Genomic DNA, 25,591 nt, shown 5'->3' with positions numbered 1-25,591 from the left:
ATCACCACAGCATTTGGGAGGCTGAAGCAGAACGATATAGGCCAGCCTGGGCTATATAATAGCCACATAGGCCCTGTCTGAAAACAAACAAATGAACATACATTGGGCTGCTCACTGACCTTCAATGTCCTTAATAATGATGATAACTGTGCATAAAGCAATATGTGCAGTGTATATGTATGCTTGCATGTGTGTGCACATGCATGTGTGTGTGCATTTATGTGTATATGTGCATGCATGTGTATATGTGTGTGTGCATTTATGTGTATATGTGCATGCATGTGTATATGTGTGTGTGCATTTATGTGTATATGTGCATGCATGTGTATATGTGTGGGCATACATGTGTATAGTGTATGTATGTGTATATGTATGTGGGCATACATGTGTATATGTGCATGCATGTGTATATGTGTGTGCATACATGTGTATACATGCATTCATGTGTATATGTGTGTGCATACATGTGTATACATGCATTCATGTGTACATGTGTATACATGCATGCATGTGTATATGTTTCACCCCGGATATCCTCAGTCCTTTGTTCCTTTGAGAGACTAGGTCCTACCTGGTGCAGCCTAGCTTTAAACTAGGGTGCTATAGCCCAGGCCCTACCTCAGCTTCCCAAGCAACTAGAATTATAAGAATTAATGGCACTATAGTCAGTATTGAAACTTTTCTGTTTTGTTTTCTTGAGACAGGGTCTCACTTTATAGTCCAGGCTAACCTCAGACTCACTATGTAGCTGAGGACAACCTGGAACTCCTGGTCTTTCTATTTATATGTCTCAAATGTTGGTGTTATAAGTGTGTAATGCAGTGCTCAGCCTGCTACCCTTGAAACTTAAAAAGTGTGTGTGTGTGTGTGTATGTGTGTATGTGTATGTGTGTGTGTATGTGTGTGTATGTATGTGTATGTGTGTATGTATGCCTGTGTGTATGTATGTGTATGTGTGTATGTATGCCTGTGTGTATGTGTGTGTGTATGTGTGTGTATGTGTATGTGTGTATGTGTATGTGTGTATGCCTGTGTGTATGTGTATGTGTATGTATCTGTATGTGTGTGTATGTGTGCATGTATGTGTGTGTATGCTTGTGTGTATGTGTGTGTATGTATGTGTATGTGTGTGTATATATGTGTGTATGTATATGTGTGTATGTGTTTGTGTGTGTATGTGTATGTATGTGTATGTATGTGTGTGTATGTGTGTATGTGTGCATGTATGTGTGTGTATGCCTGTGTGTATGCCTGTGTGTATGTATGTGTATGTGTGTATGTATGTATGTGTGTGTGTATATATGTGTATGTGTATTTGTGTGTGTATGTATGTGTATATGTGTATGTATGCCTGTGTGTTTGTGTGTGTATGTGTATGTATGTGTATGTATGTGTATGTGTGTGTATGTGTGTATGTGTATGTGTGTATGTATGTGTATGTGTGTGTGTATGTGTGTACGTATGTGTATGTGTGTGTAAGTTGGTTCTCTCCTTCCACCGAGTTGGTTCTGGGGTTAACTCAGGTCATTACCTTGGTGGCAAGTTACCAGCTGAGCCATCTCAGAACCTTTGCATTGAGACTTTAGCATTCAATACAAAACCATCTGACTTGGTTTGAGGAAAAGACAGGCAAGAGTTAGTCTTTGGTCAGGAAAAAAAAGTCCAGGAGAGCCAGGCAGGACGGGAGGTCCGTGGAGAGGGGGCGAGCTGAGCACGGGTTGATCCTAGAGCTGAAATTTAATAAATAAAAGGTGAATGCCCTCTTCCCACTGCAACATATAGTTTTCATTGTGGAAAGGTTCTTCTGCAAGCAGTTAACTGTCTGTCCGTTGGGAAGGTTTGGAAAGTATTGTGCAAATGGTGTGGGGGAGGTGGGGGTGGGGGATGTCTTTGCCAAAAAAAAAAAAAAAAAAAAACCAAAAAAATCAACAACAAAAACCTTGCAAATGTCTAACCTTTAGACAATAAGGACACTGGTGGCTCACACACCACCGAAGACTCGCCGTAGTAGGACATGCTTCCATCAGTCAGCTCCACTCTGGGTTTCTTTGCTCACAACAGACAGGGGCATCTCTGTTGGTGTTTTGCTTTGAGAGGGTCTCACTTTGTAGTCCTGGCTGGCCTCGAACTCACAGAGATGCGCTTGCCTCTGCCTCCTCAAGTGCTGGGATTCAAGGTGTGAGCTCACTGTGCTAGGTAACATGTTTGTTTTTCCACTACCAGGGCAGAGGTGAGACGGACTTGCTGGGAGAATAGAGCTAATCAAGGAAATGCCTTCCTCCTAAAAAAAAAAAAAAAAAAAAAGAGTCCATGCAAGGACCACAAATGGGCCGTATGAGGTCCGGGGGTCAGACTTCAACCTCTTTTTGACTCAGTTTCCCTGTCTGCATCGTAGGTATGAGCATGGTCCCTAAGGGTTGCAAGTGCGGTTTAGTTGGTAGAGCATTGCAGGAAGCTCTCAGGTCCATCCTCAGTTCTGCATAGACTTTGTGTTCCCACACGCCCGTAATCCCAACCCTTGAGAGATGGAGGCAGGGGAATCAGGAGCTTGAGGGAGTTGGGGGCCAGGCTGGGCTATACGAGACTCCATCTCAAAAAGCTTCAAATCAAATAAACCTACCAATCTAATCAAATATTATATATATATGAATCCTGAGTTGGATTTGTCCCATTTCATGCCCTTGGCAGCCATAAGTGTCCTCCATGTTGAAGAGTTTGGTCCTAAACAATAGAATAGCTCTTCACAGTGGGCTTGGGTGGGGTGCTTAGCAACACACAGACACCCCCACCCCACCCCCAATCACAATATGGTCACCAGAAAGGCCTCTGAGATGAGTCTTCTTGGTCGTATGAAATATGAAGGGTCTTATAACAAACTTTATGGTTCCAAGGTTGAGGTTTCGCACTAAACTATGCCGAGCAAGTTTCGTGTGCCTGTATTCACTTATATCGGGTTTTTGTTCTTTCTTCCTTGGCCTTACTCCAGCCCTTCACCTCAGCCTGTCTTGGCTATTCATTCATTTATTTTTATAGATAGGTCTCATTGCATCGTTCTGGCTGGCCCAGAACTCAGTACGTAGCCTAGGGTGGCCTCAAACTCAGATCTGCCTGCCTCCGTCTCTCCTCCCCCATGCTAGGATCAAAGCTGTGCACCATTAGGCCTAGCATGAGGATATTTTTGTTTTTTGAGACAGGGTCTCATTCTAGGCAGGGTGGTCTTGAACTCATAGCTCTCCTCCCGCCTCACATGCTCTGGGATTACAGATGGAATCCATTATACTCAATAGTACTTTCCTTTTTTTTTTTTTAAGATTTATTTACTTATATTATGTATGTGACCACACTGACCTTGACCCAGCAGAAGAGAGGGCATCAGATCCAATTACAGATGATTGTGAGCCACCATGTGGTTTGGAAGAGCAGCAAGCGTTCTTAACCATGGAGCCAGCCCCTCAACTCTTGCCTTGAGGATTAATTTTTTTTTTCTTTTCTTTTTTTTGGGGCTGGGTACCCAACCCAGGGCCGTGTGCTTCCTAGGCAAGCGCTCTACCACTGAGCCAAATCCCCAACCCCGAGGATTAAATTTTAAACTCACCGCTGTGGGTCATGGTGTTAATGACATTCTCTATGAAGGAGCAAAGGCTGGACAAGTTTCAGTTGGAGAGGACTGGGGTTGAGACCCACTGTCATGACAACGGCACGGGTGCTTTGTGATGTAGGGTGCCATATCCCATTGACCCATCACAAATGAATTACCCATCACTCCCCAGGCCACTGTGGAGTCTCCCTCACCTCCACGTCTGCTTGTGGGCTCTCTGTGAGTCACAGCTCACCCACTGCAGGACGATAGAGGGTCACATAGCCTTCACATAGCCTTCACAAAGAGCACATTCAGAACTCCAGTACAGCTCCCGAAGAGTGCGTTCCATGCTCACGGCATCATAGAGCTGAAAGGTCAGGAGTAAAGTTGCTTGGGGATCAGTTCTACTAAAATGTAATGTGCTGGATGTGACAGCTCATGCCTGTAATCTCAGCACCTGGAAGTCCGAGGCAGGAGAATTGCTGCAAGTTCCGGTCTAGCCTGTGCTAAAGACTAAGACCTCATTTCAAAAAACGAGGAAAAGAAAGTTATTGGTTTGTTTTTTTTTTTTAAGAAAATGAATGGGTTTTTAAATGTTCACACTTCAAAGATGTGCATGAAATAGTGCTGCGGCACCTGTACCAGCATGTGCTCTAACACACACACCACACACACACACACACACACACACCACACACCACACACACCACATACACACACACCACACACACACCACACACACACACACCATACACACACCACACACACACCACACACACACCACACACACACCACACACACACCACACACACACCACACACACACACACACACCACACACACACCACACACACACACACACACACACACCACACACACACCACACACACACCACACACACACCACACACACACACACACACACACACACACACACACACTATGGGATTTGCCTTCATCAACTGTCAGCAGAGACCAAGGTAGTGGCGTGGGGGTTATAATGAGTGGAAGGAATATTTGGGGATCCCTGTGGGAGCTGAGAAAGGCTAGCATTGGACAGGAAAGCTGTCAGAAGAGGTTCCTCAGGGTCTGAGCCTTCAGGGAGCCCTGTGAACTCAAGCGGCTTAGCTAATAGTGGCCTCCTTAGCCAAAGTTAGCCACTGAGTGGGAAGAGCACAGGCTGGGGTCCAGACACACTCAGTACGTGTATTCCGGCTGAGCGACTCCATATTTGGGAATATAAAACATGGGCACACTTAGAAATTCCGCAGACCTGCTCTGCTCGCCCATCCTCACCAGTGCAAAAGGAGAATGAGCTCACCCTCTCTCTTTAGAGAACCACCCTGTGAGCCAATGCAAACACAGCCCTCCTTGGTCTTCTCTGAAGGTAGGATGTACCTGGGGGACGCCTCGATTGACTAAGGTTGGGCCCTCCCCGCCCCCCATCTCCCCATCTGTCTTTTTGAGACGTATTTGAATGTCATTCTTGCAATCCCTTATGAGTTAGTTGAAGTAGGTCTCATTTTCCTGTCTTCAAGTTCTTGGCAAAAGAGTCGAAGTGGAAGGGACCTCACTTTCACCCCCGTGAGTGAATGTGAGTATTTCCGTGGATGTTCCCAAAATCGGAGGACACTTCGCTTGTGACACAGCAGGATTGTTTGGCCCCCCCAAATGTTCTTTCTCTGCAGTTATCCTGACCACAGTGATTCCCAGCTCCACTGCCTTGAGGTAAATAATAACAATAGTAGTTACTGTTATTGCTGTCAATCTCAGGTTGACTGTCCGGACTCATGCTCTGCCACTAACCTGTGCTCACAAGCCCTAAGAACATTTCTTTTACAGGTGTGTTTTAAGGCCTGGTCTCTGGCCTGATTGCTTTAGTCTCATCGAGCTCCAAGAGAAGCTAGCCAAGGCTTGCTCTCTATTAAATTTTATTTATTTATTTATTTATTTATTTACTTTTGAGACAGGGTTTCTCTGTGTAGCCCTGGCTGTCCTGGAACTCACTCTGTAGACCAGGCTGGCCTTGAACTCAGAGATCTGCCTGCCTCTGCCTCCCCAGTGCTGGGATTAAAGATGTGTGGCACTGTGCTTAGCTTTTAAAAATATTTTTTCCTTTTTTTTTTCTTTTTTTTTTTTTCGGAGCTGGGGACTGAACCCAGGGCCTTGCACTTGCTAGGCAAGCGCTCTACCACTGAGCTAAATCCCTAACCCCTTAAAAATATTTTTACTTAGCTTATTTCCTATATGTGACCCACATGCATGTGTGTGCACCATGTGTGTGCCTGGTGTCTGCAGGAGCCAGAGGTGGGCATCAGATCCCCTGGAACTGGAGTTACAGACGCTTGTGAGCCACTATGTAGGTGCTAGAAATCAAACCCAGGCCCTCGGGAAGAGTAGCCAGTGTTATTAACTGCTGAGCCATTTCTCTAGCCTCTAAAATAGCTTTTTTTTTTAAGTCTTTTTTTTTTTTTTTGTAAACTATCAAAATGATTTGCGGGGAGAGAGATACTAGATCAGTTTCAAGAACCCACATGTTGGCTGACAGCTCTGTAACTATAGGTCCAAGGGATCTGATGACACCTCCTTGGGCACTAGACACACACAGTGCACATACATATAACATACATACATACAAATACATACACACATACATACATATATGTAGGCACACATTCATACACACAAAAAAAATCTTTTAAAAAACCCACTTTTGGGGGTTGGGGATTTAGCTCAGTGGTAGAGCGCTTGCCTAGGAAGCGCAAGGCCCTGGGTTCGGTCCCCAGCTCCACAAAAAAAGAACCAAAAAAAAAAAAAAAACCCCACTTTTGGGCTGGAGAGATGGCTCAGCGGTTAAGAGCACTGACTGCTCTTCCAGAGGTCCTGAGTTCAATTCCCAGCAACCACATGGTGGCTCACAACCATCTGTAATGGATCTGATGCCTCTTCTGGTGTGTCTGAAGACAGCTACAGTGTACTCATATATAATAAAATAAATATTTAAAAAAAATAAATAAATAAAATAAAAAACCCACTTTTCGGGGTTGGGGATTTAGCTCAGTGGTAGAGCGCTTGCCTAGCAAGCGCAAGGCCCTGGGTTCAGTCCCCAGCTCCAAAAAAAAGAAAAAAAAAACCCACTTTTCTAGGGTCTCAGGATAGCTCAGTGGTTGAACCCTGATCCAGCAAGAACAAGGACCAGGGCTTTTGTGCACTCCTTTAATCTCACTTGGGAGACAGAGGCAGGAAGGTCTCTGCTGGTTCAAAGCCAGCCTAGTCTGTTGTGTTGCAAGTTTGAAATTCTACCCTAGGGTTGGGGATTTAGCTCAGTGGTAGAGCACTTGCCTAGCAAGCGCAAGGCCCTGGGTTCGGTCCCCAGCTCCGAAAAAAAGAAAAAAAAAAAAAAAAGAAATTCTACCCTAGCTGCCATCAAAGAGATAGGGAGATTGTCTCCTAGATCTCTGGTGTGTGAGTTTCCGAGGAATGAAGCCAGGCTCCCTTGCGTGCTAGACAGACACTCTGTTCTTATCAGCGCTACCGTTACCCCAGTGACCATAGACTTCCAGTAGCAGCTCACTAAGGGAGTCTGTTCCTTTTTTTTTTTTTTGTGCTTGCAGTGAAGACAAGGGCGGGGGGGGGGGGGGAGGAAGAGGCTTAGAGTCTAGCACAAAATAAGGACCAACCAAAGTGTAGTAATTTAATTGGTCAATGCGGTCAGCCCCGGAGATGGAAATGAAAAGGCCGTTGACCTGCTTAATGTGCTGTGGTTACACGTTAAGGAGAGAGCACTTCCTCCTTCCTCCGTGACTGGCAACTCTAATCCAATGATCCAATGCCAAGTACTTCCGACTTAATTTTGGGTTCTTTGGGGCATACAAGGAAACAGGAGTGAGGCTGGATTGGGAAGTCTGGACAGTGCTGGGCTGTGTTACGGTGCACATGGAGAGCACACGCCTGTAGTCCCAGCACTGGAGAAGTTGAGGCAGGTGGACCGTGAGTTCAGGGTCATCCTCAGGTACATGGTGAGTTCAAGGCTAGCCTGAGCTACCAGAGAGCCTGCCTCCAAGAAAATAAATGACTGCCTGTGGTGGCCCATGCCTTTACTCCCAGTGCATAGGAGACCAGGGCGAGAGGACCTCTCTGAATCTGCCCAGCTTGGCCCACGTAGTAAGTTCCAGACTCATCAGTGAGTGGAGACCTTGAACTTGGGTAGGTCGCATATGCCAGAGGAAGCTGAGCCCTCTGGCAATAAAAAGTGATGAAGAGGGTCCCAGTGTGCTGGGTGCCATGGGCAGCTTTGAACTGCCAGGGGCAGGGCATGGCTTTAGTAATCTCTGGGGTGGGAAGTAACAAGGGGTTTATCATTCAATTTCTTTTTTTTTCTTTTCTTTTTTCTTTTTTTCAGAGCTGGGGACTGAACCCAGAGCCTTGCACTTGCTAGGCAAGCGCTCTACCACTGAGCCAAATCCCCAACCCTTCAATTTCTTCCTAAAAGTCTCCAACTGAGGCCCTGGGTTCGGTCCCCAGCTCCGAAAAAAAGAAAAGAAAAGAAAAAAAAAAGTCTCCAACGGAGACTGCCGGTGATAGCACACACAGGTAGATCTCTGAGTTCGAGGCCAGCCTGATCTACAGAGTGAGTGCCAAGACAGCCAGAGCTATGCAGACAAACCCTATCTTAAGAACAAAGCAAAATCTCCAACTGCTGACCTTTTCTAAGCAATCACTAACTGATTTTTAATTAGAAAAGATGATTAGGGCTGGAGAGGTGGCTCAGCGGTTAAGAGCACTGGCTGCTCTTCCAGAGGTTCTGAGTTCAAATCCCAGCAACCACATGGTGGCTTGCAACCATCTGTAATGAGATCTGATGCCCCCTTCTGGTGTGTCTGAAGACAGCGACTTACTCGTACACTTACATAAGTAAATAAATCTTAAAAAAAAAAAGAAAAGAAAAAGAAAAGACTTCCCTTTCACACATCAATCTGATTTTCTTCTCATTGTCCATGTATCTCTCGATTATAGTTTGGAGCACCTGAGTCCTAGAACAGGTCTGACCACTCACAGGAGAGCGTGAGAAGAGAGGACTAGAGTCAGGAGCCCAGGGTTATCCTTGGCTACACAACAGGTTCAAGGCCAACAGGGGATACATGAGACCCTGTCTCAATAAATGTATAAGGAAGTAAATTAAAAAAAAAATCCCCATGACTCAGCAGCAGAAAAAAAAAACTCCAAGTGAGAAAATCTCCCAATGTACTTTCAGGTACAATTCGTGTTTCTTTGAGTTTTATTTCTGTGGCTGGGACAAACTCCCTCGACAAAAAGCAGCTTGGGGAAGAAAGGGCTCGTATTCTAGCTCATGCTTCCAGTGTACTTACAGTGCATCATGGTGAGGAAGTCGAGGCAGTGTGAACTTGAAGCAGCCGGTTGCACCACATCCACAGTTCAAAGCCGAGAGGGACTCTATGCTCCTCCAGATCCCAGATCATGCTGCCTACTGTGGGCTGGATCTTCCCACATCAAATCATCAAGACAACCCCCCTCAGGCCGGTCCATGGCCAGCCTGATCTGGGTATCCCTCTCTGAGACTCCCTTCCCACGTGATTGTAGGTTGTGCGAAACTGACTAAACTAGCCATCATTATTTCTAATTGCCTTGGAGGTGCCGTGGGAAACTTACTGAAGCTGTTAGCATGATCTTTGGTTTTGTTATCAGGGCTTTAATTGAAGCTTATCATGAAAAGGGAGAAAGACAGAGGGGCGAAAAGCCATCAGATACTGATATTCCACACAGGGCGGATGCTAGGGCTGTGTGCGGTTTGGTTGCTACAGTTGAGGATTCCTAGGCTCTGAGGGGGCTTCTGAGGAGAGTCCGCTGTGTTCCGTTTTCTCCATCAGGGCTCCTGAGCTATTAGCTTCTAAGGCCGGTCCTTATCAGGAAATGCTAAGGAATTAGCAGGAAGCCCAGAACAAGGGATGGGAAACTCCTCCCACCCATCAAAGGATGGCCAAGGGGCAGGAATGTAAAATGAAAAGTGGGCGGGAATCCGACCAGCTTAGGAAAAAGTACCCCGCAGTGGGGAGTGGTTGAGTCTTCAGAGCAAAGCTGTCTCGCTACAGATACAGTGTGAACCACCCTTACTGGGAGGCTGGCACGGAGCAGCCATTCCCCGAAGCCCTGCGGTCTCCAGGGCCAGGGAACGGCTAGTCCATTAAGAACAGGAGTACGTGTGTGTCTGTTTTCACGTTCCGCAGCCCTCTGAGGGGGGAACCTGCCCTCCTCGGTCCTGATTTTTGCCTTACTCAAGGCCAGAAAGAAAAAAAAATCAAAGTAAACAAACAAACAAAAACAGGAAAAAAAGATGAAAACATACCTGATCTCAGTCCCTTGGGAGCAGCCGACCTAAAGAAGTAGGGGGAGGCTAAGTTTGTTTTTCTATTTATTTGTTTGTTTTTGTTTGTTTAACCTTTTATTTTAAAACCGAAGTCTTCGCTTATTTGTGAGGTACAGAGAAAGCCAGGAATCCAGTGAAACTACTGAAACCAAGCAGACACTGGGTGTTAACCGAGACCACTCATCCTGGGGGCTGAGAACCCGGCACGGAATGTTCCCTGCTTGCGCCTGACGCCTGACTCGGTGCGCCCAGCTCCGAGGTGCTTTGATGTGCGCTGTGGACGAGCCGGTGGTACCCGAGCGAGCTCTTCCCGCACCAGTTCTCAAACTGCCGAGTCCTCCGTTTAGATTGTTACCTGAAGAAAGGGAGGAAAAAAAATAAATAAAGTGTACGGAACGCTGACTCGGCTTTTTGATTGGAAAAACTTTTTTTTTTAAACTAACATGCAAACGACAGATGGCAGAACTTTTTGGAAAAAGAAAAAAAAAAATAACTACACAACAATCGCTCGGGGCGGGGGAGTCCGGGGGAGTTTCATCATGGGTATGAACAGTTTCTTTTTTTCTTCGCAACTTTCTTCTTCTTTCTGAGTGTTGATGCGGACCTTTTTCTATTTGTTCAGGAAACTGTGACGTGTGTTCTTGGGCAGGGTCTGAGGTTTTGGAACCTCTTTCTAAAAGGGACAGAGAGAGCACCCTGCTGCATTTGCTAATCAAGAGGCTGCGAGGGGCTGAGCTGGTCAGGATGCGGCAGGTTCCTGTGGGCACCAGGCTTGTCCTGGCTCTCGCCTTCGTCCTGGTTTGGGGATCTTCAGTTCAAGGTAAGAGACCCAGGATCTTTACCGTCTATTCTCCGCTATGAAGGCATCAGCATCTGCACAAGTGATTGTCTTCATCTGAAGGGGCAGGATGTCCTCCTGTGGGAGAGGAGGTAAAGGATTTGAGGTGCCTGAACTTCCTCGTGTGAGTTCACTTGAGTTTGGTCTTAAAAAAAGAACAAAACAAAACAAAAAAAAAAACAAAACAAAACAAAACAAAAAACAACTCTAAGGCAAGCGGCAGCCCTAAAACCTGTCAGGATGACTGAAAGGTGTTCTTATTTTTGGATAAAGATGTGTACTTAAAGCATTCAAGAAATAAATGGGAAGTTACCCAACTGATCTACAGAGATAGTGGTATCATAGAATTTTCTAGAATAGCATCCTATCTCTGAGTTGTCTGCATGAACTCCATCTTTTGCTTCATTTTGACATAGGCTCTCATGTATGGTAAGATGGTCTTCAATTTGCTGTACAGCTGAAAAGGACCTGGAGTTTCTCACCCTCTTGCTTCCATCTCGGAAGTGCTGGGATAACAGGCGTATGTCTCCATGCCGGGCTCCACCTTAGAGTGGATTCTGATGCCATTGCTATTTTAACAGTGAGAGAGGCTTTTTTTTAATTGGGTTAAATTTAGCTATTTTTACTTTCTTCTTAAGCCCGGTTCTTACCAAACATTCAATTTTGGCTAGGCATGGCTGATGCTAACTCCAAAACAATCAAATTTTAAAGACGGCCCAAGGAATGTTAGCATGTGTGCTCTCTCTCGTTCAGAAACAGCCCACTTGAAAACCTCTCCGTAAATCTGACCGTCTTTTACAACTGTTCAGTCACGCTGAATCGACCTAAAGCTTTTCCTAAGAAGATGGAAAGTTTGTAAAACAAACAACCAACAACAAAAAAAGTACAATTTCTTCTCCTTGATATTTAAGAAACTGTGTCTAGATGAGGCCTGATAAGTAAGTGACCGAGTTTATGGCTAAAAAAACATAAAGTTCCCTCAAATGGTGAGGGAAATGTTGAGTCACAGTGGCATGCATGTCCTGGGGTTTCTTCGAAGTGACTCCTAGCTATGGTGTTCTTACTTCCGGCTGAAACAAAATCTCACAGGTTACCTCAGAAATTCCTTACATGCTGGAAGTTCGTGTTTTTAGCAGGTTATGTTAACGCTGGAGGAAAACAGGAAGTGACCTTGCTAAGGCTCTCTTCTATTTATGTAGCTTTGTGATAGCGTCGAGTACACCCAGGGCCTCATGCATGCCCAGGTCTCTACCACTCAGATAGAGCCCCACTTCTCTCTTTGACTCAGAGTTCAAGTTTACTCGGATCTTTCAGGGGAAAACCTTTGGCTTGAAGTAATGAGTCCCCAGGAACCATGTGCTCTGACAAGATAGACAACCGTGAATTTCGCATTTGTGACACCCGGGGTGACCAGTTGGCTCTGGGTGTATCTCTACCAGAGATGTGTATGTAAGCCTTTCAGTTGCAAAAGTTCCCAGAAACGTCAATTACACTGAAAACAAATCTTTGTATATTTCATCATGAGCAAGAAATTAGGAAGGAGTCAGGCTGGGTGGCTTATGAGGCACTCAAGAAGCAGAAGCAAGAAGAACTTTGAATTTAAGGCCAGCAGAGTCTACACAGTTCCAGGACAGTCAGTGCTACACAAAGAGACCCTATCTCAAAAACAAACAAATAAAAACCAAAGAGCCTGGGGAGGGGAAGGGAGGAGAGGGTGTGGATGAGGCTGTCTGTTATGTCATGGTTGATTTAGCTTTCATTTTAGAAACGGAAGCAAAGAAAGACAATGAATGAACCAAAAATCTAGGGTGTTTCCAAGGGGCTCTTGGCTCAATGCCCCATGCTCATCTCTGAACGTGAACATGGGTGCTTGGCCATGAGTTAGTGGTATAAGCCACTACAGCAATGACACTATGTGTCCTGCTGTGCCATGCCAGGTGTGATTCGATAGCACTTCCTCTGTCAAATCACTTAGCCCAGGCTAGCCTTGAACTCTTTTTTTAAAAATAATTATTTATATATGAGTGTTCTGTGTGAATCAATGGTGCAATGCAGAAGAGGGCATCGGATCCCATTACAGATGGTTGTGAGCCACCATGTGGTTGCTGGGAATTGAACTCAGGACCTCTGGAAGAGCAAGTCAGTGCTCTTAACCACTGAGCCATCTCTCCAGCTCCTTGAATTCACTATTAGCCGAAGACGACCTTGAACAAACACTATAGACCAGGTAGCTTTTTTTTCTTTCTTTCTTTCTTTCTTTCTTTTTTTTTCTTTTCTTTTTTTTTTTTTTTTTTTTTTTCGGAGCTGGGGACTGAACCCAGGGCCTTGCGCTTGCTAGGCAAGTGCTCTACCACTGAGCTAAATCCCCAACCCCCCAGGTAGCTTAAACAACGGAAATTTAGCCGGGTGATGCTGGCACACACACACACCTTTAGTCACCTCCGCACTCAGGAGGCAGAGGCAAGAGGATCTCTGAGTTCGAGACCAGCCTAGGCTACAAAGCGGGTTCCAGGAAAAACAAGGCTGCACGCTAAGAAACCCTATCTTGAAAAACAAAACAAACAAAACGTAACAGGAATTTGGTTTCCACACGCACACAGTACCAGAGTTTAAAACCAATCCGAGATGCCTGCCCCACAAATGTTGGCTTCATTCTGACACCTTTCTCTTTAGTTCATATATGGTGTCTTCACACAGCGCCCCCCTTCCCACACCCCATTATCCTCTCCTTTGAAGGACACCAACCATGTTGGACAAAGGCCACCCTAATGGTCTCGTCTTCAGTGACCATGTTTCCAATGTGGTCAGATTGGAGGTACTTGTAGATTAAGAGTTCACATGAGGGCTGGAGAGATGGCTCAGCGGTTAAGAGCACCCGACTGCTCTTCCAGAGATCATGAGTTCAATTCCCAGCAACCACATGGTGGCTCACAACCATCTGTAAAGAGATCCAATGCCCTCTTCTGGTGTATCTGAAGACAGCTACAGTGTACTTATATATAATAAATGAATAAATCTTTAAAAAAAAAGTTCACATGAAAAAAATCTTCCTTATGTGTAAATAATTCCCATAACATAATACTTATTTCTACAAATCCAGCTAAAACCACAGTGTGAAATGGTATCGAGTACATGGAAACTTGTATGTGGGTGATAACAGTGATGGCTAATCTATTTAATAGAGGCTCCAGGGAACTGTCAAGGAGGCCCGCTACTCCTACATTCTATTACCTTTTTATTTATCTTTTTTAATGCTCATAAAACACTTGAGAGGTGGAGGCTCCGAAGGTAAGAGGATCGGAAGTTAACGGCCAACCCCAGCCAAATAGTAAGCCCTGGGCTATCTGAGACCCTGCCTCAGACAAAGCAACATGCTCACAAAGAGACAAGATGAAAAATGCATGAGCAGGTGTGGTCAAGGGGCTGAGGCTAGCCCCACACACACACAGGAACAATACAAGGGGCTGAGGCTAGCCCCACACACTCAAAGGAACAATACCAGGTCCACGCGTGAGCACAGCTGTTGGTGAAGTGATTTTGTAATCACTGCCCAATAACAATCATCACTCTGGCCCTAGGGAGGAATTATGACGAGAACTGACTGGAACTGACAACCACTGTCTCACAGGCTCCTTACATCAGCCCCTTGCTAAATATGGGTGAGGTTTGCCCAAGGCCTGTTAGAGTGAGCTAATATGTCATTCAGTTTCCTGGTCAGAAGTTTCTAGACTCCTCGAGGATCAGACAAGTTCTTTAATTTATTATTATTATTATTATTATTATTATTATTATTATTATTATGTGCAAGAGGATTTTGCCTGTATGTGCGTCTGTGCATGAGGTATATGTCTGATGCCCAGGGAGGCCAGAAGAGAGTGTCTGAGCCCTAAGAACTGGAGTTACCGATGGTTGAGAGCTGCCAAGTAGGTGCTGGGAACTGAACCCAGGTCCTCTGCAAGAGCAGCCAGTGCTCTTAACCACAGATCCCTGTGGGGTTTTTTTTTTTCCATTGCAGCCTTTGCTATGTTTCCTGTAGAGTTGAGAGCAAACTGAAAGCAAACTTGGAGCTTTTTATAGTTCTGCCAAACTGCGCCACAGAGGGGAAGCTTGCCCGTCTTGCGCCATTGATAGGTCAACAGGAAGTAGCTCCAATACAGATAGTGGCAGTTGCCTGAACGTTAACGCTTTCTTGAAAATACTTCTTTATTTTATGTATGTAAGTCCACTGTCACTGTCTTCAGACACACCGGAAGAGGGCATCGGATCCCATTACAGATGGTTGTGAGCCACCATGTGGTTGCTGGGATTTGAACTCAGGACCTCTGGAAGAGCAGTCAGTGCTCTTAACCGCTGAGCCATCTCTCCAGCCCCCCCCCCCTTTAATGAATTGGAAGAGCCTCTCTCTCTCTCTCCCCACACCCCCCCATCTCTCCTTTTGTTTTTTTGGTCTCCTCTCCTTTCTGCTTAAGTTTTTCTGGCAAGAGTGCCAGGGAGGCCAGAAGAATAGGAAATTAGTAAATTTCAATGTGGTGGGACGTTTGGAGGGCAGACTGTGGAGATAGAAGGCCTGTTTGAGAGGGCTGCTCTGCTTGTTTCCCCAGGTGGCAGGGCTACTGAGTGTGTGCAGAGAATATGGGGTGGGGGCGGGGGGCGGGGGGCTTCCTCGTTAGACTCTGCTATGTCATCAGTCCACAGGCCCGACAGCTGTGAATGGGACCTTTGAGGGAGACAGTGTTTCTGTCCATATGAGGACTCCCTTTCATGTGAAAACTGTGATTATCACATACATAGTAGCGTGTTCCTATAATACCAGCACTCCGGAGGCTGTGGCAGGATTGTAAATTCTTGGGTTGGGCTCAATAGGCAGCCTGGGCTATCTAGGGAGACTCTGTCTTTTTTTCTTTTTTCTTTTTTTTTTTTTCAGAGCTGGGGACCGAACCCAGGGCCTTGCGCTTGCTAGGCAAGTGCTCTACCACTGAGCTAAATCCCCAACCCGGGAGACTCTGTCTTAAAGAATAAAAATGGCCAGGTGTGGTGGCACATACCTTTAGTCTCAGCATTGGGGGGGGGGGGTGGCAGAGGCAAGTGGATCTTTGTGATTTTTTTTTTTTTGTGGTTCTTTTTTTCCGGAGCTGGGGACCGAACCCAGGGCCTTGCGCTTCCTAGGTAAGCACTCTACCACTGAGCTAAATCCCCAGCCCCGATCTTTGTGATTTTTGAGACCAGCCTGGCCTACATAGTGACTTCCAGGCTAGCCAAAGCTACATAGAGAGAGAGAGAGAAAGAGAGAGAGGGGGGAGAGAGAGAGAGGAAAGAGAGATGAAATTGGGTGGGGAAGAAGTTGAGGAGAAGCATGATCAAAATATGTCATATGAAAAAGTTAATAAAAAAATTGTTTTTAATGGCTGGCAAGGCAGCCCAGTGACCACCAAGTCTGATGACCTGATTTTGATCCCTGGGACATGGACACACACACACACACACACACACACACACACACACACACACACCCCAGTATAAAAACAAAACAAAACAAATAGTGGTGATCATTCGAGATTTGTAGTGTTTCAAGCAAGATAAAGTCCAGATACTCTGACAGCTTCCCGAGCCAGAACTCCATCTCCTCCCAGCCTTCCCACGCCCAAGAACAGCTACGTCAGGAATCCGTTATCGGTAACTGTGTTCTGTATTTTAATGTATCTCCAATTTCACTAATGTATGCTCATAAGAGAGCATAAGACATGAGCATGTTGGGGGGAGGATGGGGAGGGGGAAAAAAGAAAAAAAAAAGACATGAGCATGTGTTGTATTTGGGCAAACAGGCACATACACAGGGAGGCCATAGGACAACTTCAGTGACATCCCCAGGAACACTGTCCATCTCCTTTGAGACAACTCTTTCATTTGTCTGGAGCTCACCAATTTGGTTAGACTGACTGGCCAGAGAGGTCCAGGGATTTCCCCGTTAAAAGTGGATACAACCAGACCTCCCATCTGTAGGTTCGTGGATAAAAGTCAAGTGTTTGTGCGTGTAAAACAAGTCCTTTAGTAACCGAGTCCTCCCCTTTTGTTTGTTTGTGTCTTTCTTGAGACAGAACCACAGCATGTATCCCTGGATAACTTTGAACTTGCTTTATAGACTGGCCTGGCCTTGAACCTGTGGCCACTCTATATCTTTCTGCTCTTCTCTTTTATTTTTTTTTTTCTCTTTTTTCTTTCTTTTTTTTTTCCGGAGCTGGGGACCGAACCCAGGGCCTTGCGCTTGCTAGGCAAGCGCTCTACCACTGAGCTAAATCCCCAACCCTCTGCTCTTCTCAAGTGTTAGGACCGCAGGCATTTGCAAGCAGCCTTTGATTGGCTTTGATTTCTTATTATTTTTATTTTTTTTTTCTTTTTTGTTTCTTTGAGACAGGGTTTCTCTGCATAGCCTTGGCTGTTCAGGAACTCACTTTATAGACCAGGCTGGCCTCAAACTCAAAGCTCAATCTGCCTCTAACTCCCAAGTGCAGGAATTAGCCACGACCTCCCAGCTGATTTCTTATTGTTAGACAGGGCCTCAGGTAGCTCATGATGACCTTGAGCTGAACATTAGTTGGGGATGACTTTGAACTCTTGCCTCTGTTTCCAGTCCATGGAAACATACCTGTCTTGTGCAGAGTTGGGGGAGGAGCTCAGGGCTTGGTGCGTGGAAGGCAAGAACTTGGCTGCCTCCCCCTGCCTTTCATTAGTTATGAAGCAATTCTATTACGATTCAGTTACTATACAGTTCACTCTCCAGCTGACACGGCTGGGTTTTGAGTATGGACACAGATTGTGTAACCATCGGCGTTGGCCCTGTGAACAACTTTCCCATCTCCTAAATATGTTGAGTTCTGGGGGAATCTATTCTGTTTCAGAAATACATTTGCTAATCGGCCAGAACTGCAGTTTTCCTTTCATTTTCACTGGTGGGAAGACTCAGTCATTGACTGGGGTGCCCCCTTGTTTCTGGGTCGGAGGATGATGCTCTGCGGTAGAGCCCTTGCAGAGGATGCCTGAGGCACTGTCTTTGATCTTGACCCTGAAGGGGAAATAAAAACATCCAGTTAGCTCTTCAGTAGAACTTTCCATCCAAGTTCACATTTTCTCAGGGCATGGGCCACTTGCAGAGGGCAGTGTCTTTTCCTGTCCAGTAGCCAGCAGCGGGCACTTTTGAGTGAGCTGATAGCTCAGGGCTTTAACAGCAACACTTGAGAGGTGGAGGCAGACAGATTTCTGTCAGGGCTTCACACAGAAACCTTGTCTTGAGAAACCAAAGGAAGGGGTTGGGGATTTAGCTCAGTGGTAGAGTGCTTGCCTAGGAAGCGCAAGGCCCTGGGTTCGGTCCCCAGCTCCGAAAAAAAGAAAAAGAAAAAAAAAAAAAGGAAAAACAACAAACAAGGAAACCCCAGATATACGGAGTCTAGATTGACATGTGAGTTCAAACTATGCACAGTTGGAAGAGTTGGTTTAAAACAGTTTATAAGTTTGATATTGATTACACGTGACATGCTGATGTTTTAATATGCTCAAGCACAATGTACTTAATTTTTTTTACATTTTTTTAACTTAAGAAAATATGGCTACTAAAGAAAAAAGAAAAAGAAGTGAAAAGGAAACACGATACTGTAGCAGCATTCAACCTAGACTGAGTTGACTAAGATTTTATCGGCTGGAGTTGCTCTTGACAGCGGAGGTGGGAACATGTCGCCCTCTGCTGGACAACAGGCTGCTCTACACCCTCAGCCAATACAATAGACTAGATGCCTGGGGGCGGGGAGGGGGGGATCAAGAGGTGGGTGAAAAATGGTCAAATGCATTGACCATGGGCAACATGCAAAGTCTTGTGTTGATTGGCTTTCATCCCACTTGAATCAAGAGCTCATTGCCATAGCGTCCGTTATTCACCGTAACCTTGAGAACTAGAGCGGTCCTAAGAGGTGACCCAGTCTCCTTCCAAGGGGTTTACTCTCAGCAAAGGATCGGTGTTGTCCTCATCAGGGAGACCAGCATTGGAGAGCTGTGACCATGGCGCTGGGAGCCTAGCTTTTTCTTTTTCTTTTTTTCTTTTTTTTTTTTTTTTTATTAACTTGAGTATTTCTTATATACATTTCAAGTGTTATTCCCTTTCCTGGTTTCCGGGCAAACATCCCCCTCCCCCCTCCCCTTCCTTATGGGTGTTCCCCTCCCCACCCTCCCCCCATTGCCGCCCTCCCCCCAACAGTCTAGTTCACTGGGGGTTCAGTCTTAGCAGGACCCAGGGCTTCCCCTTCCACTGGTGCTCTTACTAGGATAGTCATTGCTACCTATGAGGTCAGAGTCCAGGGTCAGTCCTTGTATAGTCTTTAGGTAGTGGCTTAGTCCCTGGAAGCTCTGGTTGCTTGGCATTGTTGTACATATGGGGTCTCGAGCCCCTTCAAGCTCTTCCAGTTCTTTCTCTGATTCCTTCAACGGGGGTCCTATTCTCAGTTCAGTGGTTTGCTGGCTTTTTCTTTTTTTAACATGATTTCATTTTTAAAGATTTATTTATTTATTATATACACTGTTGCTGTCTTCAGACACACCAGAAGAGGGCATCAGATCCCATTACAGATGGTTGTGAGCCACCATGTGGTTGCTGGGATTTGAACTCAGGACCTCTGGAAGAGCAGTCAGTGCTCTTAACCGCTGAGCCATCTCTCCAGCCCGATGTTTTCCTTTTTATTCTGTTTGTTTGTTTAATTTCTATGTCTGGGTGTGTACCTTATTTGGTGTGGTGTGTGTGTGCATGTGCGAGAGAGAGAGAGAGAGAGAGAGAGAGAGAGAGAGAGATGCATCCCTTGGTGTGTGCATACGTCTGCGTGTGTACATGTATGTGTATATGTGCCTAAGTCAGAGGACACTTTGTGGGACGACTTGTTAGTTCTCCCCTCCCATCACGTGGATCCTGGAGACTGAACTCAGATCTTTCGAGCTCAGCAGCAAACACTGTCACCCACCGAGCCACCTTGCTGGCGCTATTGTGCTCTTGAGCCAGTTGCTATTGTGAATGACAGAGTCCTTCAGCGGCATTGTTGGACATAAAGCCTGCAACCTTCTGCCAAATTTAGAATCCATTTAGTTACCTCATTGGAGACAATGTAACCAATTCTAAGGATACTTACCACCGCATGGGTTCCTTTTTCGGACAGGTTATCCTGCTCGGAGAGCCAGGTACCAATGGGTCCGCTGTAAACCAGATGGCATTTTTGCAAACTGCATTGAGGAGAAAGGACCACGGTTCGACCTAATAGCAGAGGAATCCAACGTTGGCCCCCCGATGACCGATCCTGTTTTGTAAGTGGACTTTCTTTTTTTTTTTTTTTTTTTTTTTGGTTCTTTTTTTTCGGAGCTGGGGACCGAACCCAGGGCCTTGCGCTTCCTAGGCAAGCGCTCTACCACTGAGCTAAATCCCCAACCCGTAAGTGGACTTTCTTCCATCTCACAGGAGCGCCTGCGTGGGTTTCAGGTTCTTGATGCGGTAATTCCGTTTTCTGCTTCACAGAGAGCAATGTGCCTGGAGCCTGAGATGTGCCAATGTGCACGGACTCATCTGTGTTTTTTTTTTTTTTTCTTGGTTCTTTTTTTCAGAGCTGGGGACCGAACCCAGGGCCTTGCTCTCGCTAGGCAAGCGCTCTACCACTGAGCTAAATCCCCAACCTCATCTGTGTTTTTATAAGGGTTTCTTGTGGGTGGCAGCACTAAACATTAGGAACTATTTTCCCCAACCTATGTTGGAAAGGCTTGAATATAATTTTATTTAGGCAAATAAAGTGTTGATATATTAAAATTGAGTTGAGTTAGATTTTTTTTTTTTTTTTTTTTGAGAAAAGATTTTAACTAGGCTCCCTTGGCTAGCCTAGAACTTGCTATGTAGACCAGGCTGGGCTTGAACTCAGAAAGATCAGCCTAGCTCTGCCTCTGAGTGCTGGGATTAAAGATGTGTGCTACCACAGCACCATAGCTGGTTTTTGTTGTTGTTGTTTTGGGTTTTTTTGTTTCTTTATTTTTTTTTTTTGTGCTTAATTGGAACACATTTATTAAGTACTGAAATTAAGTTTGGCTTTGCCTCATCTTTTCTATTTTTCATTACTGTATAATTGTTAGTTTTACTTTGTGAACGACTTGCCACTCAATATGTTCTGGAAAAGCAATGTGCCTTAGTTAGGGTTTCCAGTGCAGAGTACAGGCACCGTGACCAAGAACATTCATTCCATCATCATCAAGGTGGGAACATGGCAGAATCCAGGCAGACATGGGGGTGGAGGAGCCGAGGGTTCTACCTCTTATCAGAAGGCTGCTGGAAGCCCGACCTCCTCAGGCAGCTAGCGCAAAGCCCATCCCCACAGTGACACACTTCCTCCAACAAGGCCACACCTCCTAATAGTGCCACTCCCTGGACCAAGCATATTCAAGCCACCACACAATGACATACAAATAAATACTTTTAGGACCCAAAGTCACCTAGGCATGGTGACACACCACTCTGAATGGATAAACCAAGGCTGTTGTGAGTTCAGGTCCAGGCTGGGCTACATATCTTGTCTCAAGTCATCTTCTACGACCTAGAAGAGGCATACTTTGGTTTTTCACTTGGGCGCGTGTATTCACGTGCATGAACACACCTCACTGTATGTGTGGAGGTTGGGGGACAGTTTACGGGAGTGAGTTGTTGTCCGGGGAATTGAACTTAAGTCGTCAGACTTGGCAGCAGGCACATTTCTCTGATGAGCCATCTTGCTGGCTAGTGTGAGAAGATGCCCGTTGGTCATCTCTTGTTGATTTCACGTCTCTATCTCACCACGTTCAGACAGTTTCCTGTTAAATATTCAGAGTTTTCCCGTACCCTGTACCCACCACCTTGTCTCAGACTTCCGGCGCCTCTCTGTATCCCCCATCTTTCATCACTATGCTTCCTGACACCGAATAGACTTCCTCCCTCGACTTTACCTCTATAGCTGCTTCTCCACTCTGTTCTTTATTGAATTAGATTGATTTTTTTTTTTTTTTTTTGGTTTGAGACAGAGTCTCATCTCACTTTAAAGCTTTCCTGTGTGTCCTGGAACTTGCTAAGTAGACCAGGCTGGCCATGAACTCATAGATATCTGCCTTTCTGCACCTCTTTTTTTTTTTTTTTTGGTTCTTTTTTTCGGAGCTGGGGACCGAACCCAGGGCCTTGCGCTTCCTAGGTAAGCGCTCTACCACCGAGCTAAATCCCCAGCCCCCTTTCTGCACCTCTTAAATGCTGGGATTAAAGGCATGTGCCACCATACCTGTCACACCAGCACTTCATAGAAGGGATACTTATGCTTGCTTTGACTCCACCTCTCACCCCACCTCCACCCCCGCCCCCACTCTCACCCCCACCCCCACCCCTGCCCATCAACACACACAGTTGGATCTCTGCTCCTGCCCTCAATCCTGAGTGCCTGGTGATTGACTCCTCTATTGATTGCATCTCTACTTTTAGAGTCTCTTGACCTCTTCACCTGCCTTTCAGAATGACTGACCGACTGCTTCCTTTGAAACAGTTCCTTCTGTGGCTCCTACCATCCATCCACCTGACCCAGGTTGTTTCCGTAGCTGTTTTCCCTTTTGATCATTTTTTGGTTTGTTTTTAATTTTATTTACATTGCTGTTCTGCATCCGTGTACGTCTGTGTGAGAGGGTCAGATCCCCTGGAACTGGAGTGAGACAATTGTAAACTGCCGTGTGGGGGCTGGGATTTGAACCTGGGTTCTTCGGAAAGACATTCAGGACTCTTAACCACTGAGCCATCTCTCCAGCCCCCACTTTTGCTCAGTCCTGGCTCTGCTTTGGGCCTCATGTTTCCTCAAGGTGACCTCATACCATTCAATCCCATCTGCATGTTAATAACTGACAGGTCTGAAGCCAGCTCTCTGCTCTGAGGGGCTGAAGCAGCCTCCTGACCCACTTGATGACTTTGGTTGTCTGTCTCTGCACTACCCACTGTTTTCCTAATTGATTGTTTTTCCACTATGTTATTAGCTGCTTGAGCATGGACCTCACCTTTCTGACTCTGTTGGAGCTAAGGCAATGACGACAGGGCTCAACAATTATATTACTTGACAATATGCACAACTGGCTATAACTCTGACCAGTTTTACAGACTTATGGTTTGTGATTTTCTTGGAGAGAATGACTCACAGGCTACAACATTCAACCCTCTTTCCACTGTGTTTTTGAGACAGGGTATTGATCTGTAGACCAGGTTAGCCAGAAATTTATGGTCACCCCTTGCCTCTGTCTCCCACATGGTGGGATGTCACCATTCCAGGCTTTACTGGATTAGCCAGGGATGGGGTAGCCTGCACCATTTCCCTGCTCTGGTTTTTGTGTGCTCATTAGAATGAATTAACTGTATCTAACCAACTAACACACCTAACTCAGCCCCCCCCCCGGCCCCCTGCTCTTCCCAACACCCCCCCCCCCCGCAGCTTCACCTTTTAGCTCCTGACTACAGATTCAAGTTTTATATCTTGGGAGAGGAAATTTAATGTCTCTAGTCTGCTAAGGTTAATAACCTTTTCCAGGGGTGGTGGTGCACACATTTAATCCTAGCACTTGGGAGGCAGAGGGGCAGAGGGGCAGAGGGGCAGAGGCGCACACAGAGGCGCACAGAGGCGCACAGAGGTGCACAGAGGCAGAGGCAGGAGGATCTCTGTGAGTTGGAGACCAGCCTGGTCTACAGATCGAGTTTCAGGACAGCCAGGGCTAAACAGAGAAACCCTTGAAGAAAACAACAACAACAACAACAACAACAACAACAACAACAACAACAACAACAACCAACAAAACAAAAACCCAACAAAACCAAACAAAAAATGAACACTGTTCACATGGGCGTGCCTTGGGTCAGTGTGGCGTCAGCGAGTATGGGGAGCGGAAACGGAAGCAAACTTGGTTTGTTGCCTTTCAGTTTTTATTTTATGTGCTTCCCTGCATGTCTGTGCTTGCACCACATGCATGCCTGGAGCTGGAAGAGCTGAAACTGGAGTTACAGATATCGTGAGCCTCTGTGTGGACGCTGAGATCCAAACCCAGCTCCTTTGTAAGAGTAGCAATGCTCTAAACCCCCGAGGTGTCTCTTCAGCACTGCCTCTTTGTTTTGAAGCGTTGGAGTGGATCTTAACTCTTTGAACTTGAACAACTGGGTGCCTGAATTTATTTCCATGTTGTCCCCTACTTCCCCTGCCCACCCCCTGCCATTTTTTTTTTCTGGAGAAAGGACTTGGGTAGCCCTTGCTAGCTGCAATTCACTATGGATCGAAGGATGACTCTAAGTTCTGACCTTACTACCTACCTAGCTTATTTCTTTATGTTAAAATATTGAAATTACATTATAAGTAGAACTTTACATTTTTTTTCTTTGTATTTCAGGATGAGAGGATTCCCGAATGATTTCTTCCCCATTTCTGATGACTATTCTGGCTCCGGCTCCGGCTCTGGCTCTGGCTCTGGCTCCGGCTCTGGCTCTGGCTCTGGCTCCGGCTCAGGTTCCGGCTCCGGTTCCGGTTCTGGCTCTGGCTCGGGTTCTGGCTCCGGCTCGGGCTCTGGCTCAGGAAGCGGCTCCCTAGCTGACATGGAATGGGAATACCAGCCAACAGATGAAAACAATATTGTCTATTTCAACTATGGGCCTTTTGATAGGATGCTCACCGAGCAAAACCAAGAACAACCAGGAGATTTTATTATATGAAAGTAACCGTCTGTTTCTCCACCTCCACATGAAACAATGTGTTCAGTATACTTTGTGTACCACGTTTAAATGAGCAGTCTCAGGATAAAGTTTTACAGAAAATTTAAAATGCTTGGAAAAGACTCTTGAATCCTGTTACCCCTTTCCTCATTAATTGATAAGGAATTATGCTTTAATGCTGTTATCTATCTTATTGTTCTGGAAAATATCCGCAGCTATATGTGTATTGAATCATAACTTTAAAAGCCATACTGGTTTCGAAAACTTTATTTTGATAGCAAGTTGATGAACAATACTTCATACCTAAAGTGTTCCATTGTGAATTAAAGATATATTCCTATGTGATTAAAAAGAAAATAAAATGAAACACAGTGGCCTCCTACCGTGGCTATGTGATGTGGTTTACATGGTGAGGGGTATATATTCTGTTATGGCCATTGGATATGACGGGGAAGACCAAATGTTGTTTATCTAAAAATGTTGTGGGTTGGGGCTGGGGATTTAGCTCAGTGGTAGAGCGCTTACCTAGGAAGCGCAAGGCCCTGGGTTCGGTCCCCAGCTCCGAAAAAAAGAACCAAAAAAAAAAATGTTGTGGGTTGTAAAGTTAGAAACATTAACACCTCAAATAACATAGAGTTGTGGTCTCAATGCCTCATAATGTTTTGCCTTTTCCTAGATGCTTGTTCAGGTTCAAACGTTACTCCATTAAAGCAAACATAACCAAAGGGGGGAGCTGTCTGGGATTTCTTGTTCTAGTCCAGGGAATAATTCCTTTCAAATATATATATACACATTATACATATTAATATACAACAATTTTATAAGAATATATTGATATAGGTGATGTATGATATATAATATAAATAATATAAAATTATATATAATTGATAATATGCAATATGAATTAACACAATATAAAATGTGTATGTGTATATATATGTATGTATGTGATATTGTAGGCTGGAGAGATGACTCAGTGGTTAAGAACACTGGCTGGGGTTGGGGATTTAGCTCAGTGGTAGAGCGCTTGCCTA

The 25,591-nt window shown here is 45.5% G+C and overlaps 1 protein-coding gene and 2 long non-coding RNA genes across 3 annotated transcripts; 2 read left to right on the top strand and 1 right to left on the bottom strand.

Moving 5' to 3' along the window:
• Nucleotides 1-3,806: 3,806 nt before the first annotated feature.
• LOC147998636 (uncharacterized) lies at nucleotides 3,807-10,167 on the top strand. The gene is made up of 5 exons (XR_015645853.1): nucleotides 3,807-3,954; nucleotides 4,913-4,965; nucleotides 5,117-5,172; nucleotides 5,267-5,306; nucleotides 10,080-10,167. It is a non-coding gene; the product is annotated as an uncharacterized LOC147998636 (long non-coding RNA).
• Nucleotides 9,106-10,551, bottom strand: LOC108353232 (uncharacterized). Its single transcript, XR_015645854.1, has 2 exons — nucleotides 10,461-10,551; nucleotides 9,106-10,318 (listed from the first exon to the last, which is right to left on the bottom strand). It is a non-coding gene; the product is annotated as an uncharacterized LOC108353232 (long non-coding RNA).
• A 132-nt stretch (nucleotides 10,552-10,683) lies between these two features.
• Srgn (serglycin) lies at nucleotides 10,684-25,282 on the top strand. The gene is made up of 3 exons (NM_020074.3): nucleotides 10,684-10,783; nucleotides 19,990-20,134; nucleotides 24,239-25,282. Exons 1-3 carry the CDS (start codon nucleotides 10,708-10,710, stop codon nucleotides 24,555-24,557), a joined length of 540 nt encoding a protein of 179 aa, NP_064459.1. The 5' UTR covers nucleotides 10,684-10,707; the 3' UTR covers nucleotides 24,558-25,282.
• The last annotated feature ends 309 nt before the right edge of the window (nucleotides 25,283-25,591 follow it).

This window comes from Rattus norvegicus, chromosome 20, assembly GCF_021556685.1.
Source record: "Rattus norvegicus strain SHRSP/BbbUtx chromosome 20, alternate assembly SHRSP_T2T, whole genome shotgun sequence".
Taxonomy (NCBI): Eukaryota; Metazoa; Chordata; class Mammalia; order Rodentia; family Muridae; genus Rattus; species Rattus norvegicus.
Note: the sequence above shows the minus strand (reverse complement) of the source record. Positions and strands in the feature narration are given on the sequence as shown.